At 41.8% G+C, this 16,496-nt stretch overlaps 1 protein-coding gene across 4 annotated transcripts in view; it reads right to left on the bottom strand.

Moving 5' to 3' along the window:
- ECPAS (Ecm29 proteasome adaptor and scaffold) overlaps positions 1 to 16,496 on the bottom strand; it is a 72,110-nt gene that overhangs the window by 16,151 nt on the left and 39,463 nt on the right. For all 4 annotated transcript variants that reach the window (XM_080362573.1, XM_080362574.1, XM_080362575.1 and 1 more), the window contains exons 21-34: positions 15,777 to 15,942; positions 15,197 to 15,369; positions 14,610 to 14,711; positions 12,986 to 13,109; positions 11,949 to 12,094; positions 10,781 to 10,835; positions 9,882 to 9,996; positions 8,558 to 8,623; positions 8,188 to 8,305; positions 6,222 to 6,389; positions 5,246 to 5,325; positions 4,372 to 4,477; positions 2,750 to 2,797; positions 786 to 907 (exon numbers count right to left, since the gene is read on the bottom strand). In XM_080362573.1, coding sequence (XP_080218699.1) covers positions 786 to 907; positions 2,750 to 2,797; positions 4,372 to 4,477; positions 5,246 to 5,325; positions 6,222 to 6,389; positions 8,188 to 8,305; positions 8,558 to 8,623; positions 9,882 to 9,996; positions 10,781 to 10,835; positions 11,949 to 12,094; positions 12,986 to 13,109; positions 14,610 to 14,711; positions 15,197 to 15,369; positions 15,777 to 15,942 — 1,589 coding nt within the window. The remainder of the gene's footprint in view (positions 1 to 785; positions 908 to 2,749; positions 2,798 to 4,371; positions 4,478 to 5,245; positions 5,326 to 6,221; positions 6,390 to 8,187; positions 8,306 to 8,557; positions 8,624 to 9,881; positions 9,997 to 10,780; positions 10,836 to 11,948; positions 12,095 to 12,985; positions 13,110 to 14,609; positions 14,712 to 15,196; positions 15,370 to 15,776; positions 15,943 to 16,496) is intronic.

Consider the following 16,496-nt stretch of genomic DNA (forward strand, 5'->3'; position numbering starts at 1 on the left):
AGGCACTCCAGAGACATCCATTGTCTCTGCCCAAGAAAAAAAACAAATGACAAGGATCTGTTCAAATCCCACTTGTCAGTTTCAGAATGACCAGGTCTCAGGCTGCATTTTGAAAAAGTGTTTTCGTATCTTCAAAAGGGATGAAAACATTCAAGAAATATTCACTATAATTTGTTAGGAGCTTTATAACCTTCCTGGATAATTATTTTTTGCGAAGACCAGCTACAATCCAGGTCTGCATTTTCCAGCTTTTCTGTCCCTCAAACAAATGAAGGAATAAACAAGGTCACAGAGTGACAAGCATATGAAGTCCCTACACATCAAGGGACGTCAAACCATTACGTGACAACGTATTTGAACAGTGTGACCAAATGCAGTTTCCTCTGGGGTGTGAACTGTCATTACTGACAACCAGTCATGAAATAAGACCTGGCTTTTTCAAGAACTACCGTGGGATTTTTTGTTTACAAGCAGAAGGGGGATGCCAGTCCTGAAGGACAGCCCCAAGTGCGACAAACTGCTTGCAGATCAGTTTGCCAGCTGTACAGGGAGAAAAGAACTTCCTGCTGGGAATCAAATCTGGGAATTTGCGTAGTGGCCAGATGCCCCCAGAAGACAGGCAGAGTTCCCCAGGCTGCTGTCTGAGCAAGGACTCCGCAGGAAGGCTGTTTTGGGGAGAAACTTGTCACTTCAAACACAACATTCAGCAGCTCAGGTGGATAAGCTGGGTCTCTGGGACAAAGCATGACCCAACCCCCAGGGAACTTACATGACACAGAACTAACCTCAGAGATCGGACTTCAGCAACTGTGCTTACGATTCCTTTGTCTAGCAGGCAAGGGAGCAACACAGCTATAGTCTTCTGACCCGTCGCTCCTTTAGAGGGATCACACATTTTTACACAGACCTGGGGACACATCAGAATCAGTGTTGCACAATGCACAAATCTCCTGATCAGATTACATTAAAGCAGCTTCTCCACCAGACAGAAGAAGCCAACAGCAACCAGCACAACTGCTCATGGTCAAACCCAGGCTCTGGTACACCTTCACTCTCTTCTCCAGGAGGTACTAATGCCCCAAGCCACATCCCTGAAAAGCTGCAGTCAGCTTCCAGAGAAGTCAAATTCAGAGCCCAGTAGGCCTTGATCTGCATCTGAGTGAAGAGACAGACCAAATCACCTCTCAGCTGAGGGACAGCCTATCTCAGCCACATGGATTCAACCACTCCATGAAGCAGGGCAGCAAGTCCCAGAACACAACAGAATCTGCAATTGCAACAACGTTTTAGGACCAGATGACCACTTGTGCCATTGAAATGTCATGCTGTGTGCATTGAGAAATCTGTGATTTCAAACACAGCTCTTAAGATCTGTTTCCACTTCCACCAATGTGACTTTTTTAGAGAAATATCAAACAAAATATTAAGTAATATGTGCACTATTGGAGGAGCTGTTGACACTCTCAAGGGCAGAGCGGCAAACTGGACAAACTGGAGAACTGGGCAATCACGAGGCGCATGAAATTCAACAAGGGCAAGTGCCAGATTTTGCACCTGGGACACAGCAACCCTGGCTGTACAGACAGACTGGGGGACAGGATGCTGGAAAGCAGCTCTGCAGACAGGGATCTGGGGGTTCTGGTTAAGAGCAAGTTGAACATGAGTCAACAGTGTCCCTGGCAGCCAAGAGGGACCCGTGTCCTGGTGCATCCAGCGCAGCATCGCCAGCCGGGCAGGGAGGGGATGGTCCCGCTCTGCTCTGCACTGGTGCGGCCTCACCTGCAGCATTCACTGTGTGCAGGGCTGGGTGCCACAGGATAAAAAGGGTAAAAGCTGCTGGAGTGTGTCCAGGGGAGGCTACAAAGTTGGTGAAGGGTTTGGAGCAGAAGCCATATGAGGAGTAGCTAAAATCACTTGGTTTGTTCAACCTGTAAAAGAGGAGACTGAGACCTCATGGTGGCTACAGCTTCCTCACAAGGGGAAGACAAGGGGCTGGCACAGAACTCTTCTCTTCAGTGACCAGTGATGGAACCTGAGGGAACGGCAGGAACATGTGCCAGGGGAGGTTCAGGTTGGACATTAGGAAAAGGTTCTTCACCCAGAGGTGCTGGAGCACTGGAACAGGCTCCCCAGGGAGGTGTCACGGCCCCAAGCCTGACAGTATTCAAGAAGAGACTGAGCAACACCCTCAGACACATGGTGTGAACTAGGGGTTGTCCTGTGCAGGTACAGGAGTTGGACTTGATGAGACTTGTGGGGCCCTTCCAACTCAGGACATTCTATAATACTACACCCAAAAAATCTTCTGTCAGTAACAGCACTAGAGTGGGAAGTCCAGATTGGATTACTTTGTTTCACACCAGTAAGGGCTCAGTCAACTACATCAGTTGTGCTTGCTCAACTGTTGAGTTTACAGCAAGTTTCCTTAAATCCCATACCCAAGTGGTGAACAAAAGGACATCAAAAGAAAAAAATAAGTTCATTTTATCCCTCTTTTGGTTGTATAGAACTTAACAATACAGCAGAACTTCACGACCATCAACAAAAGTACGGAAGAGTATGTGGTCAAGCTTATTACGATTGCATTCTAGGGGACTGTTCCGTTTATCACAACTACACCTTATACCAGAGTCTTTTCCAAGACAACAGTCATGATAAACAGGTCACCCCTGCGGACACAATAGTGAATGATTACTTGACATCAAAACCACATGTCTCCTTGTGCAAATGACAAAAATTAGAGTTTTACCTTGCTTAAAGTTTTCAGGGCTAGTTCTGCTGCCTTTCGCACAGTCTCCTAAAAAAAGAAGTCAACAATCCATTGTTACTATTTTAAAATATTCTATAGAATAATTAATATCAACTAATAACGCTAGTACTGACAAGGCTATATTAATGGCTGATATTTAATATAATATCTTTGAAAGAAATTTGGGCTTTTCTCCATCTGAGTATCTGGTCTACCCAATGACAAATACACTAATAATCCTGCCTGACACTACCAGGTTCTCTGTGCTTCTGGTCAAATTTGTCTCTGTGATAATATTTCATTGGTCGTCATTTTCAAAACAAAAAATTTCCACAAAATTAAAAAATGCCAAACAAATAATAAAACCCAACATCAAGCCCCCAAAAAACGATGAAACCTTCTACTGCAAAAAGAAGTGCTTTGGGTTTGCTTTACCCCCTCCTCAGTATAATGCCTGTTGCTTAGTGATGTCTTATTCAACAAAATGTCTAAAACTAGAGAAAGACGGACAAAAAGCAAACAGTAACATTAGTGCAGCTCTGGTGGCAGGTGACACCACCACCAAATGCATCAATTACTTGCACTGATGAATTAAGCAGTATCTAGCCACATTCCTGGGTACTGAAACACAATCACCTGGACTGGTATTACCTCAGGATGTTCTTGGAAAACATATGGCCTGCCACAAGCAGACCTTCCCAAGCCGTTTTCCAGGAAAAATTCAAAAATTAGACCCTTCCCAGAAGGCAGCTTGCAAGCAGTTTCTCTATTTTGGAAGCTAATGTGGCTCATCAGCACTGAGGCAAAATGAGTCAGTTGGTTTTGGTGCCCAAAAACACTTCTGAATACACGCACACACATGCACGCGTGCGCGCACACACACACTCACTACACTTTGGAAAACAGCTCAGCCTTGCTTAAGCTTGAGCATAGAAGTCTGGATCCAGAGGGAACACTGCTCAAGGCTGGAAGGACCTCAGGACTCTGACTTCATATATGCAAGTAATTTAAGCACAAAGGCAGCCCAAAATAAACGTTCCTACAATCAAGAGTTAAGCAAATCCTTAGGAATTTTTTTATATCCAGAAAAAAAACTGCTGAATCATCAAGAATAAGGACAGTAGGAATGAAACCTAGCACTTAAAAACACGAGAAACATACACAAAGAATTTCTAAGGCGGCGTGGAAATGTTAAATGCAAGGGGCCTGAATTTCTAGTCTGTTTAGTACCTAAAATTCCCATTGGCTTAAGCTTCTTAGACAATCTCTCTTTAAACATTGACAACCAATGACAAGACAAGGGGCAATGGGTATAAACTGGAACACAGAAGGTTCCATTTAAATTTGAGAAGAAACTTCTTCACAGTGAGGGTGACAGACACTGGAACAGGCTGCCCAGGGAGGCTGTGGAGTCTCCTTCTCTAGAGACATTCAAAACCTGCCTGGACACCTTCCTGTGTAACCTCATCTGGGTGTTCCTGCTCTGGCGGGGGGTTGGACTGGATGAGCTTTCGAGGTCCCTTCCAATCCCTAATGTTCTGTGATTCTGTGTGTGAAACATCTCAGACTTCGATCACTGTACGTTCTGTTGAAGATTCAGGATCAGTTATCAGTTCCATTACCTTAATGTCATCTTGCACTCTGAACAGAATTTCCCAGATCTCTGGCAGCTTGTCTATAATGTCATCCAAAGGTCTTCCTCTTAGTAAGTCATTCAGTGCCAGACAGCTGCAAAGAAGGAATTTTATTCACATGGTATACTTATTTGATAGAGGTGTACATACACATACTTTTATAAATATAAGGAAATGGTTAAAAAAAAAAAGCACTACTGCACATTCCTTATTTTCCCCAAACCCTACTCTACATTGTCACAAGAACATCTCCTTTAGGATGGAAAAAACATTCAGCCAGTTGGGTGAAACCTGAAACAGGCAACAGACAGCAAGTGAGAAAGGCTGCTGTAGTGAAAATTGCTATTGTAAACATTCAGTTATGAAATTGCTTCAGATTTCTTTTCTGTAAGTATAGGATAAGAACAAAACAAAATGGTCTAACGACTGGAATTGAAATTAAAATGGAAGTTTTCAACACAGCATAACTGCAAACCAGTATAAACCAAAAGCAGTTTACTAAAAATGCTATACCAACAGGCATCCTGCTGCCAAGTACGTATGTCACCAGACTGCCAATATTTTCTAACATTAAGCAATATTTCAGGTTCAAGGATAGGCAAGAACTTTGTTATCAGAAAACTCCTCCTTCAGATAATGCTGTTCAGTATCATGCTCAAGCTACATGTCATAAAAAAATTCAGGCTAAATAAAGCAAAGAGTTTCAAGATTGAGCCACACTTCAAGTGTAGACTACATGCCTGGGCTCTATCCTGATGAAAGGATGCGTCTTCTTTCCCCCCTCAACTTCCTCAGGTTAACAAGCTTATGGTGAAGAATGGAAGAGAGTTCAAAGAAAATGCACTACTTTTCCTAGCAATACCTGGATTCTCTGATCCTCCACAGACTGCTGGTTAGGTTACTGATCAAATCCTCAAGAATCTCCTTCATGTACTTATCAATCTGTTTTTAAAAAGGAAAAATCATGAAACAAGCATGAACCATGCATCCTTTTTCTGTACTCTGAAAAAAACCTAAAGTTCTTTTGGACAATATAGCCTGCTTTCAGACACAGCAGACAGACTAGTGCTTGTCAGAGCTGAACTCACACAAACCTACTATGACTTTGCTTTAGGCATGCCTTTCTCTGCACTGCTACATGTCGTAATGCTGTGACAAGAGATGACAAAAAAAGGAGGAAAATCCCTCAGTCCTTTATCAACTGAACTGTTTGGATGCAGCACCAAACATATATTTACTAGAGAAGCATTTTTGCTTTGATAAGGGACCAGAGTGAACGACTTCACATGTTAAGATCAGATTTTCTAGGAGAAAAGATTTGCAAACCCAGCACCACGACTTGCAAAGCCAGAGCAAGTGCACCCCATTAAAATCACTTATTCCTGAAATTTGTCTGAGAGGAGCTATCCTCAAACTGATGGAACAGTCTCTTCCCATGGGTTTCCTCCCACTTGAAAACGAAGGAACCGTATTCAGATGCTCTTCCTCTAGGAAGGGCATCTTGGGTCACCAGGATTCCTGAAGAGCTTTCTCATAAGCAATATTAAAGCAATATCAAACTGTGGAAAGACCCCACATAAAGTAAAGTAAATCATACACCATAACGCAGGCCACACAAACAAGGTCTGCAATATCCTTTCAGATGTAAGAGGCAGTGGAAAAATCTCTGCACATCCTCCACCTCATCCATAGACTGAAGCCCCTCTTTCTCTGTAGGACAACACCCCTCCCCTTTTTGCACAGCCCCTCCTTCACAAGATGCATCTGTCCCATGATGAATGCTGAGATGCCACTGGTTAGCAGCAAACCCACTACTCCGCACTTCGCTGCTCACTCACCATTGACTTGTCGGTGACCAAGGCATTCCAAATGCTGGTCATTGCCTGTCGAATGCCCAGGTTGGGGTCAAACTGGTAACGGTAGAGCCGGGGAAGAAGCTGGGGCAAAAATGGAGCCAGCTGCTCTCCAGCCTTGGCAGCTATCACATTGAAACCAAAAGCTGCTCCCTGAAATTACGACAAAAGAGTATTTGTTGAAATAATCTGCAGGATCACTCAGTTACTGCTCCTGGGCACACCAGAGTCTGTGGTAAAACTGACCAACAGTTTAGACTTAAACCAAATCAAAAGGACTTGAATGGTACCAGAATCAGCTCCTCATCGGTGCTACAGTACCACAGTGATATCAAGCATACAATCACAATCAGCAGACAACACAATACTTCAAAAATTCCTTCTCTCTAGCCTTCATTTTAAGATACCAAGTGACCCCATTTGAAAAAGTGGTGATAGAGAATTAAAACTATCGGCATGTTCTTCCAAAAGAGGTTCTTTCTCTGAAAAACTGGTGAGGACGGGCCACTGCTTCCCTAAAACTCTGCTGCATTTAGAATAACTTTGGAACCGAAAAGCTAAAAATAAAAGAACTCTACCTTGGTTCTACAACCTGAATTTTCTGAGGATTATCATTTTGCATCTGTCCATATTTACTTTAAACTCTCATATTCTTCCATACTCTTCTTTCTTCCCTGTCAGTTCCACTGTCAACTCTATCACAGGGAAACTGCTGCTCACCCATGAAGTGCCATGGGATCTGCCCAGAAAGAAATTGCTCCATACAGGCTGTGCAGTGACTGCCTCTAATAACTTCATGTTTCCTGACTCGCAGCATCAAAAGCTGCCACTCGAAACCCCACACTAGGAATTTCCCAGGATAGGATGTGCTGTCCGAATTAGTCTAGAAAAGGAAGAGTAATAAAGACAAACTCTTGGTTAGGACCACTGCCATGAGGACCAAGAGGTTGCAGAAAGTCTAATGAAAAGGGAGGCATCATTTGCAAGGCCCTGAGCAACTTGCTCTGCCTAGCTCTTGTGCAGACTTTTGGAGCTTAGACTTCCAGATATCCTCTTTAACTTAAACAATTCTGCAATCTTCCCAAATGTCAGCCCACAGTTGCTGAGTGGATTTTCCTGACTTATCCTGGCTGGTGGAATTCCACAAGGGTCAATAACCTAATTATGCTCCTGTGCTTCAGAAGTCCCAGTGCAAAGACAGGGAAGTCTTGAGAGACGTGCTGGCTTGTCAAACTCGAAAGGTGCAATGCAGAAGACGCAGCTGCTGGATCTTCTTTACAAAAGGTGCTCTGCTCTGTCTACTCCCAGGGACAAAACAAGTTATTCCACGCTTAGGTAAGGCCAGTGAAAAAGTCCCCAAGTTAAAGCTCTGAAATGTATACTTAAATCTTGAAATTTATGATGCTACCTTTTTTTGCAGGAAGTGGATCCAATAGTATTTTGACTTTGCTAAGGCTTCCAGTAGCTTTGAAATATGAAGGCTTGAGTTGAAAAGGATATTTTTGACAGTAGTGATTAAACTAGTGTATTGTCAACTGGCTTTTTAGTGACCCGTTGCTGAATATTTTTGTGCTCTGCCTTTTTACATCACAAAGTTCACTTTCTTTGGCATTTTAAAATTAATCCAGTTTTGAAAATACGATCTCACTGTTTGAGCACATCAAGATCTGGCCTCTATGCACACTCAAAAGTAAAAGAAAGGATCAAAATTGATTCAGCAGTGAACGTAGGATCATATGAACCCTGTGATACCAATGTTTTACTGTAAGAATTTTGAGTAATCCTGAATTTGTTTCTCAGACTGGTAAATTTGTGTTGGACCTGACGCCAAAGCATCAACAAATGACTTCCACATGCAGTTATCCATAGACCATACAACCAGAGCTAGGAACATGAAGTTATTGTTTCCAGAGTTCACAGGGGGAATGGAAGTATGAAAACTGTGAATTACCTTCCGAGAATTCCACATGGCATGATGGTTGGCCAGATTCATGAATTTGTACACCAGGTCTGGCTGATTGAGATCACTAGCCAGTGAACAAAGCTCCTTGTAGGTAGAAAGACCTTGACTTTAGAAAGCAGAAGGGAAATCAGTGTCACTATTTTTAGCTACATAAATCTCATAACAGCTAAAGTTATAGTCAAATCTCAGCCTAAAGCAGACAGAGAGAAGTGAATACCCTGTCTCTGCTGCAAGAAAATAGCTATGGTAACTTAAAGAACAAGAAGGAACAAAAAGCTCAAGAAGCAGATTTATAAGCAAGGGAATACTGTTTCAGCACTAATTGTGTGTCTGTCATTGAGACTGTCAGTAAACTCACCCATCTGGCGTTTTACTCAGGCCACCCTGAAACACCACAGTTTCTCCAGTCATCTCATGTTTGGCTCTGGTAGAAAAGAGGTCCAGTATTAGCTTTACCAAACTCTATCCTGGAATGGACTGCATGCTACAGAACAAGTTGATTTGTTTTGTTTTGATTTTATTTGTTTTATTAAGTCAGTAGTTTCCCACAAAACACACACAGGTGTGCAATGCCACACACACTGCAAGGAATCTCATTAACCTGTATCTTATCAAGACTTATAAATATCTCCAGGGTGGGTGTCAAGAAGATGGGACCAGACTGCTTTCAGTGGTACCCAATGATAGGATGAGGGGCAATGGGCACAGACAAAAGCAAAGGAGGTTCCATCTGAATATGAGGAGAAACTTCTTTGCTTTGAGGGTGCCAGAGTCCTGGAACAGGCAACAGAGAGGTTGTGGAGTCTCCTTCTCTGGAGACATTCAAACCCTCCTGGACACATTCCTGTGTGATCTGCTCTGGTGAACCTGCTTTAGCAGGTGGGTTGGACTGGATGACCTCCAGAGGTCCCTTCCAACCCCAACCTTTCTGTGATTCTGTTACAGAGATGTGGCAGAAAAGTGAGAGGTTTGCTGTGCAGTCAAAAGGTAAGAAGTCAAAACACTTAATTCTGCCCAGACACAAGCCATATAATGGGCAGCAATTCTTTACTTCAAAATGAAAGAAATCCCATTTCCATTCAGCTAATTTGTTCCTGTTTACACCACTGGACCCCCATACTCCAAGCTTGGGGTTATGTCATTCACAGTGGTCACATCCACACCAGGTTAAGACAGGAGTGGGCTGCGGAAGAGCATCGCCAGCCTAACCAACACGATCAGTAGCCAGGAGTCCTTTAAGACCAGCATTTTTTGCACTAAGGCTGAAAAGTGAACATTAACAACACTTTCTCACTAAAAGGTCCAGTTCAGGCACAAACAAATCCTCACTTCCGCAACGTTCACATTGTTCAGAGTTGCTGCAAGAGGTCATTGTCCTTGGCAATTACACAATGCAGTAAGCAGGAAATCTAACCAAACACCAGCTGTTTCAAACTGCTTGAATCAGGACTGAATAATTATATTGAAGCTTTTTTGAATGGAACAAAACTGGAACAACTTCAGTCACAACAAATTCTAAGTTGCATTAAGAAATGTTCCAGCTTGACCCGCTGGCAATACATGGACGCTGGCTTGCCATTGGCTACAAAACATTTCTTCCCACAAACAAGAGATGTGCATTTTTGTTCCCATCAGACACATATCTCAGAGCACTCTCACACTGTGTTCTGAGCTGACTGTACCTCTTCCCGTGCATAAGAGTATCAACAAGTGTCGTGACGAGCTCCTGCTGATCCTGTTCACTTCCTAGTTCATATATCAGCCCAAGACCTTTCGAAGCAACATCTTGACTAAGCTCTGCAAGAGATTTTACAAAGTAAAATTAAAGATAAGCACATAAATAAGTAACACACTAATTTCAAGAACAAGATTCAACCAAAAGCATGATGTAGCAAACAGAGCTCTGCGCTGTAGTTGACAGCTCTCCATTTTAGAGCAGATCTAGTCTGGCAAGGCACAAGCTTTGCATTCTGAAGTAGCAATTTGTTCTGAAGGCATGTCCCCCATCAAATTAGGTGACATCTTCATGTTAATATTGTCACTGCAGGTTTCTAAAATAACAGAGAGAGTTCCAAGAGCCATAAGTATCCTGACACACTACTGGTCCATAAAGCCCAGCGAAGTGAATGGTAATACTGTCTTCAACTTCAGTGAGCTTCAGATAGGCTGTCGTATGCTGCCCTTTCCACCAGCTGCCACGGGCAGACCTACAAGCCAAAATTTACTAGCTTAAAGAGGGCTTAGTGTTCCCGTCCACGCAGAATGCTGTGATATGCATCCTACTGCCCAAAGCAGAGCAGAAGCAGCACCACTGGACAGTTTCTGTTACTACAGTCTGAACGGCAAGTGCAGAAAAGGATTTGTGTTTGGTTAGTAAATGACTGAAAAACGTGCTTCTCATCTCTACATGCGAAGCCTAGAAATAATTCCTATTAGGTCAGGAATGGGATGTTTCTTACAGTCACCTGTTAATGCTGACTGACAGAGAGGGTGTAGGTGACTTTCTGCATGCTCCAAGATTCCCTCAAATCTGTTAAAAGTCCACCAAAAGACAAAATTCTTAAGATGTGGTAGTACTTACCATCACTATCTGACAGAATTGAAACAAATGCACTTTGAATATCCTTGAGATGAGACTGCAAGATGAGAAAAAAAGGCATTATTTTTATCTCAGGTTTTGGATCCTTTGTCTGGTCTCAAGAAAGTTCCTAACAGATAAACAGGCCATTTTATCAATGAGGTTGCCTAGCTAACCTGCACTTACGACAATAACTGTCCTCCTTCCATAAATGTAAGCAGTAGCCTGACTGACATTCACAGAATAAAACAGTTATTTGTCCAGCACCTTTTTACAGTTACCACACCATTAGTAAGCCATGTATTTTATTTTCCTTGCCTAATACATGGCAATAATGCGTCATAAACTTGGTTTGCTGTCAGATGGGGCTATTCTCTGTGCGAGAGTGTCTTTTCTTCATCCCTACTCTAGTGAATTTCATCACCTTCCACAACATGCACTGTTTAGACAAGTGTAATATGCGGCAAGGTTTTACACGCAACAAACAGACAACATTTGCAAAGCACCTATTGTCCCAAAGTTCTTTATCATTACCTGGAAAGCACAAAATGGTTGCATAGGGCCCTGACAGTCTGTAGTACATTTATGCAGAGAGAGGACATTTTGGTTGGGAATATTTTATTAAGTCCTTGTGTACAGGACGTTTCAAATTCTCTTATTGGACAGAAGCACCGTAAATATAAGGTTTTCATCAAAGCACACAAAAAATACACAGTACAAGAAGCATATCGTAACTGCTTCTAGGTACCAAAGTTGTGATAAACTCTGTAAAACAAACAAGTCCAGGAACTCCATCTAGTTCTTCCCCTCCTAGACCTCCTTTCAATACTTTCCAAAAATAAATCCTAAAAACTATACAGACACCAACCTCTTCTTCCCAAGGGAAGGTGTACTGCTAATTCATCTCACAACAGCTACTTAAACTAAGCACAGTCTGACTTGCGTGCAAGTCAGATGTTTATAAAGGTGCTAAACAGCCTCATTTGTCTGCCAGTTAGTATGTTGCCCTAGTAACAAACAATAAGACACATCTCAAAAAGACCTCGGTAAGGACTGCAGCAGCACTGGGGGAAAAGAAGCAATGCTACTGAAGGAGAAGGAAGGGACAGAAAAAGCTGAGAAGCAAAAACAGAGACAATGAGCTAGTGTTAAGAAATTGCATATTTCTTACCTTAATCGCTTTATGCGTGCTCAGCTTCTTCACCATCGACAGAAGCCAGATGCAAGCTGCCTGCCTGACGTGTGGGTTGGGGCTGATAATGTGCTTGTTCAAAATAAGGTCTAGGACCCAGGGAACCACATCATTCACTTTCAAATCTACATGAAAGCAAGAAAGAAAGAAAGAAAGGAGGAGGGGAAGGAGCTTTGTGAATCAGCCACATCGCATTCAATTTCGACATAACGTGCAGTGGTAATAAAAAACCTAATCAGCCCATGAGTACTCCAGTGACGCCTTAATCTCTGCTTATTCAGGAAAAGTCTTCACTGGAGTCACTGTGAAAGTATTTCTCCTAATAGAAACACTGAGCAGAGTCCTCTTAACCCTTCATGAAACTCTTTCAGACCCTGTGGCCAAAAAGAGATACCACTCATACTGCATAAGATTCAGTGCACTACTTTTTTTTGTTAGGACTCAAAATTTCTGGAACAACAGCAGAGTTTGATTTCAATCCCATTCTGCACATGCTCAGCTTTGTGTACACCTGAGATCTAAGATCACTCTCACAACATTAAAACACCGTTTTGCAGGTCTGAGGTTGATATTAACAGCTGCCCGTTTTGAAGCTAACATTTTGTCATGCTTGTATTTCAATGGGTATAGAATCTTAGTCCTTAAATAAAATTTCTGCATTTATTGCATGTATATGTCACTAAATCATATCAGTCCAAGTTGTTCAAAAAAGATTTGCAACCTAATTTTATAGATCTATTTTCCAGTGCAAGCTCTAAAATGCTATTTTAAAAGGTTTGTGTATGTTAAACCTGAAACTAATGTGACATGGCAACACAAAATGAAAAGAAATAGAACAAATGCAGTTTCAAGTGGTAATGAATTAGATTTTATCAGGAAGTTATTTAAACAGCACATGAAACAAAGTCTTCTACTGTCTGTGCAGACAGACCTGAAGAGGTGAAATGACCTGGTGCTAGCTCAGCACTGTGAGATTTTACATTCCTGAATCCAGCTCCTGCGTTAGGAAAGCCTACCTGAAGGAGGGATGTATTCCTCCTCTGTCACTGTCCATGCATCACGTGCAGCCACCGAGCTGGTTCCTACAGCAGCACTGGTAATAGCTTCGCCAACAGTGAACTGCAGCTCTATTTGCTTGGCCTGAAAAAACACAACAGACCCTCACTGACAGTACTAATTAAACACAAACCAAAACTTTCGGCACTTCACCAAACCACAGTCTCTCTCCCAGCCCCAGTTCTCAGCAAGATCCCTCTTTTGGTGAGCATCTGAGACTACATGGCACCTCAGACCCACTGAAATTGATGGAAACTGAGGTGATGTCAGACTCAAAAAAATGAATCATAAGAGCTAAAATTTCCACACATAAAGTGTGCCCCCTACAAAGCACTTGCTAGTCTCTGCAAAAGTTCACCCTAGTGAACTGAAAGAATTGGAGAGACAGGATGAAAATGTTTAAAAAGTTAGAACAAGACTGACAGTCATTAATGAAAATCACCGTGGCTTTGTATGCAGTAGTAAAATATTGTCCTGTAATTCCATCCAGAAGTTGATTATCTCCAAGAGATGCACAAATTTGTTTTTCATGTTAAAAGAATGTAGACAATATTTTCCATTGTTTCTCTGTCCTCTTTCCACTATTCTCTAAGCCTTCGGGAAAGAATGTGCAGAATTCTGCCACTGTTTTGTCACTATTTATGATGAATCTTGAATCGTAAGAACTGATTTCCGTACCTGTTGAGTACCTTCTAGATAGCTTTCCTTACTCCCTGGAAGCACAAAATGCTCAGGCATTTGGAGATGTAAGCCCTTAGCTTCCTGCAATCTAAGATAATTTTTTTTCAAGTACACATTTTATAAAAGATGCTGTAATGACCCTAAACAATTACAGGAGATAAACACGGCACCTAAAAGACATAACTTTATGTTTTTGTACACAACATTCTTACTATTCTTGCTTGCTTGGTCACATCAGATTGGAAGACTCAGCAAACCCAACCTGTCTGATACACAATAGCTGCTTCTACAATGCTGAATCCTGTGTCAGTATGAACAAGGGAGAAAGATAAAACAAGCTGTAAATGAAGAACAATAAAAACACTCCTTGACTATTTAATTTTGCTGTCTGGCATATTGTAATACATAGAGCAGCTCTGAAGTACTGCGAAAGAACACAGTTCACTACATCAACGCATTCAGATTGAAAACAGATACACATATTTCTACACAGAAAGTTTCTAATTCAAGTGTGCTGTATCAGCTGATGTAGTTCAGATGAAAAAGGTCTATTTATATTATCTACTTCTAGGGTACTTTTGAAGGCCAAAGTACAGGCCTATAGCTTCATTACTATAAGCTCTTAAAATTTTACACATACAGACAGTCCTCCTGAAAGAGAATGCATATTTGTCTCAGAGACTGGGGCAGAGATCTTGACTGGCAAGTTTTTAAACCATGGCATAGAACATTTTATAAGCTCCAAACATACCTCTGCTCTCTATTTCAAGGCAGTTTTTAAAAATCCAGCAATACTATTACAAAAAGACAGCTTGCCCCTGCAAACTTGGCTCTAGAGATAAAGAGCATTGAAACAGAAATACACACTGCAGTATAAAGACTAATACATGGATAGTGCCTCACCTCCACAGAATCCATTAAACCCTGCAGCAGCAGCTTCTGGTGGGGAAAATCTTCATCTCCAACTGGGAAGTAACCCAATGTTTGTATTGCTCGTTCTTTCATCTTAAATAGAAACAAAAAATGTATATCACCACATAACCTTCCTGGAAATCCAGAAGATACACTTCAAACCCACTCTTTCACTTAAGGTACCAGAAGTTAGACAAGCAAGTGACTTATCAGATCAATCAGTGCAACTCTCTTCCAAAACACAGATCAAAACAAATGTCATGCTACCCTTGAGGACTATTTCCAGGTAAGCAAAGATACTCTCATTTTTCTTGAATTAAAATTAGGACCCTTCATAGTTCTCATCCCTTAAGCTCTTACATAGAACTATAGAATGCAGAAGCGATCAACTGCTCGACACCACTTGAAACACCCTTAGCCTAATTCTGAAAACCCCTAGCCTAATTCTAACTCACTAAAGCAAACAATAAGTATAATACCTTTAAAAACCAAGGTTGAGTTGGGCAGGTAAGACATAAACCCAGGAACAGTGCATTCCAGAAATGAAAAAGAATCATAACAATACTACAAAATCTTGCCTTGTTTGTTTCCTTGCTGGAAGGGATTCGGGCCAATAAGTTTTCAACAAGTTGCATTTTTGTAAATCCTGGTCCTTCACTGGGGATCGGCAAGGGGCCGTTCCTGCCAATCTCCCCAAGAGCTGTACAAGCAGCAACCACAAGGAAGGGAGAGCTGCTATCCAGAAAAGAACCTAAAGAAAAAGTAAAACAGGATCACTTGGATTTTGTATTATTATTTAGCAATGTGCAAGCAGGCACTTGTATATTACCCATGCAAGAAGCAAAGTGTTTATCTTGTCTACAGCATCACGCTAGAACAAAATCAAAGTGAAAGGAGACACTGAGAGGATTCCAGGCAGTGGCACCGCTCCTAATTTTGCTAGGTTGGTCTATGAGCTAAAAGCCCACCTAATTCTTATTGAAGAGAGTTATCTCCATGCATCTAATCACATGACATTTTTACAGGCTGTAAATTCTATCACAGAAAGTGAACTCAAGATTGCAGTATCTATGGGGTGAATATCTTAGAAAAGTCCTCAGCCAGGGATGGTTGAAAAAACTACTGTTACATGCAGCAAAGTCTTAGGCAGGAAGTTACCTATTGTCTCTGTTGTTAACTTTATGAGCTGTTCTTGTTCCGGCATGACGGCAGTGTTTGGCTGTTTTATGTCTTGTAGCTCCATTGTTCTCATTTTCCCTTTGGCCAAGTACCTTCCTATGGTAAATCCCAAAGCCAACAAGGATCCATGTTGGACTTCCGGGCTCTACGGACAACACCAACAGTGCAGAAAATCTTATTTTCTAAGCAAGTAACACTTTGCACAAAGCACTGATTTTAAAACACATACAGACAAGCCAGATGAGAAGACGCCATGAAAAATGAAGAGTTGTAACACATAATGGAAGAACAGAGGATTTGATATTGTTAGTGTTCTCTGACGGATGGAGCTCTTTAAGATAAAAGTAACAAAACTCAGAAAAGATTTAAGAGGACAAATTAAGAACTTATCACCAGCACTCACATTCCTAAAGTCCATCCCTTGGTAGCTAGGCTAAAAAAAGTCCAACTCATCTGATTTGTTGAGCATACTCAGATTTAGGGGACAAAATATACTCTTTGGTACAAAGCAGTAAAGGGGAATTAGTCTAGATTCGCCTTGCTAAGAATAAGAACACACTTGGCCTACAAACACCGAAGTCAATGCCTCTAAACAGTTCAGTAGGCCATCCTACACTGCAGAAAGTTGCATCAGTATGCCTGTGCTGCCAGGACGGGATCCTCAGCCTAGCCTGGTCACCAGGGACTGCTCTGTGTTGT

Source organism: Nesoenas mayeri (genome assembly GCF_963082525.1).
Source record: "Nesoenas mayeri genome assembly, chromosome: Z".
Taxonomy (NCBI): domain Eukaryota; kingdom Metazoa; phylum Chordata; class Aves; order Columbiformes; family Columbidae; genus Nesoenas; species Nesoenas mayeri.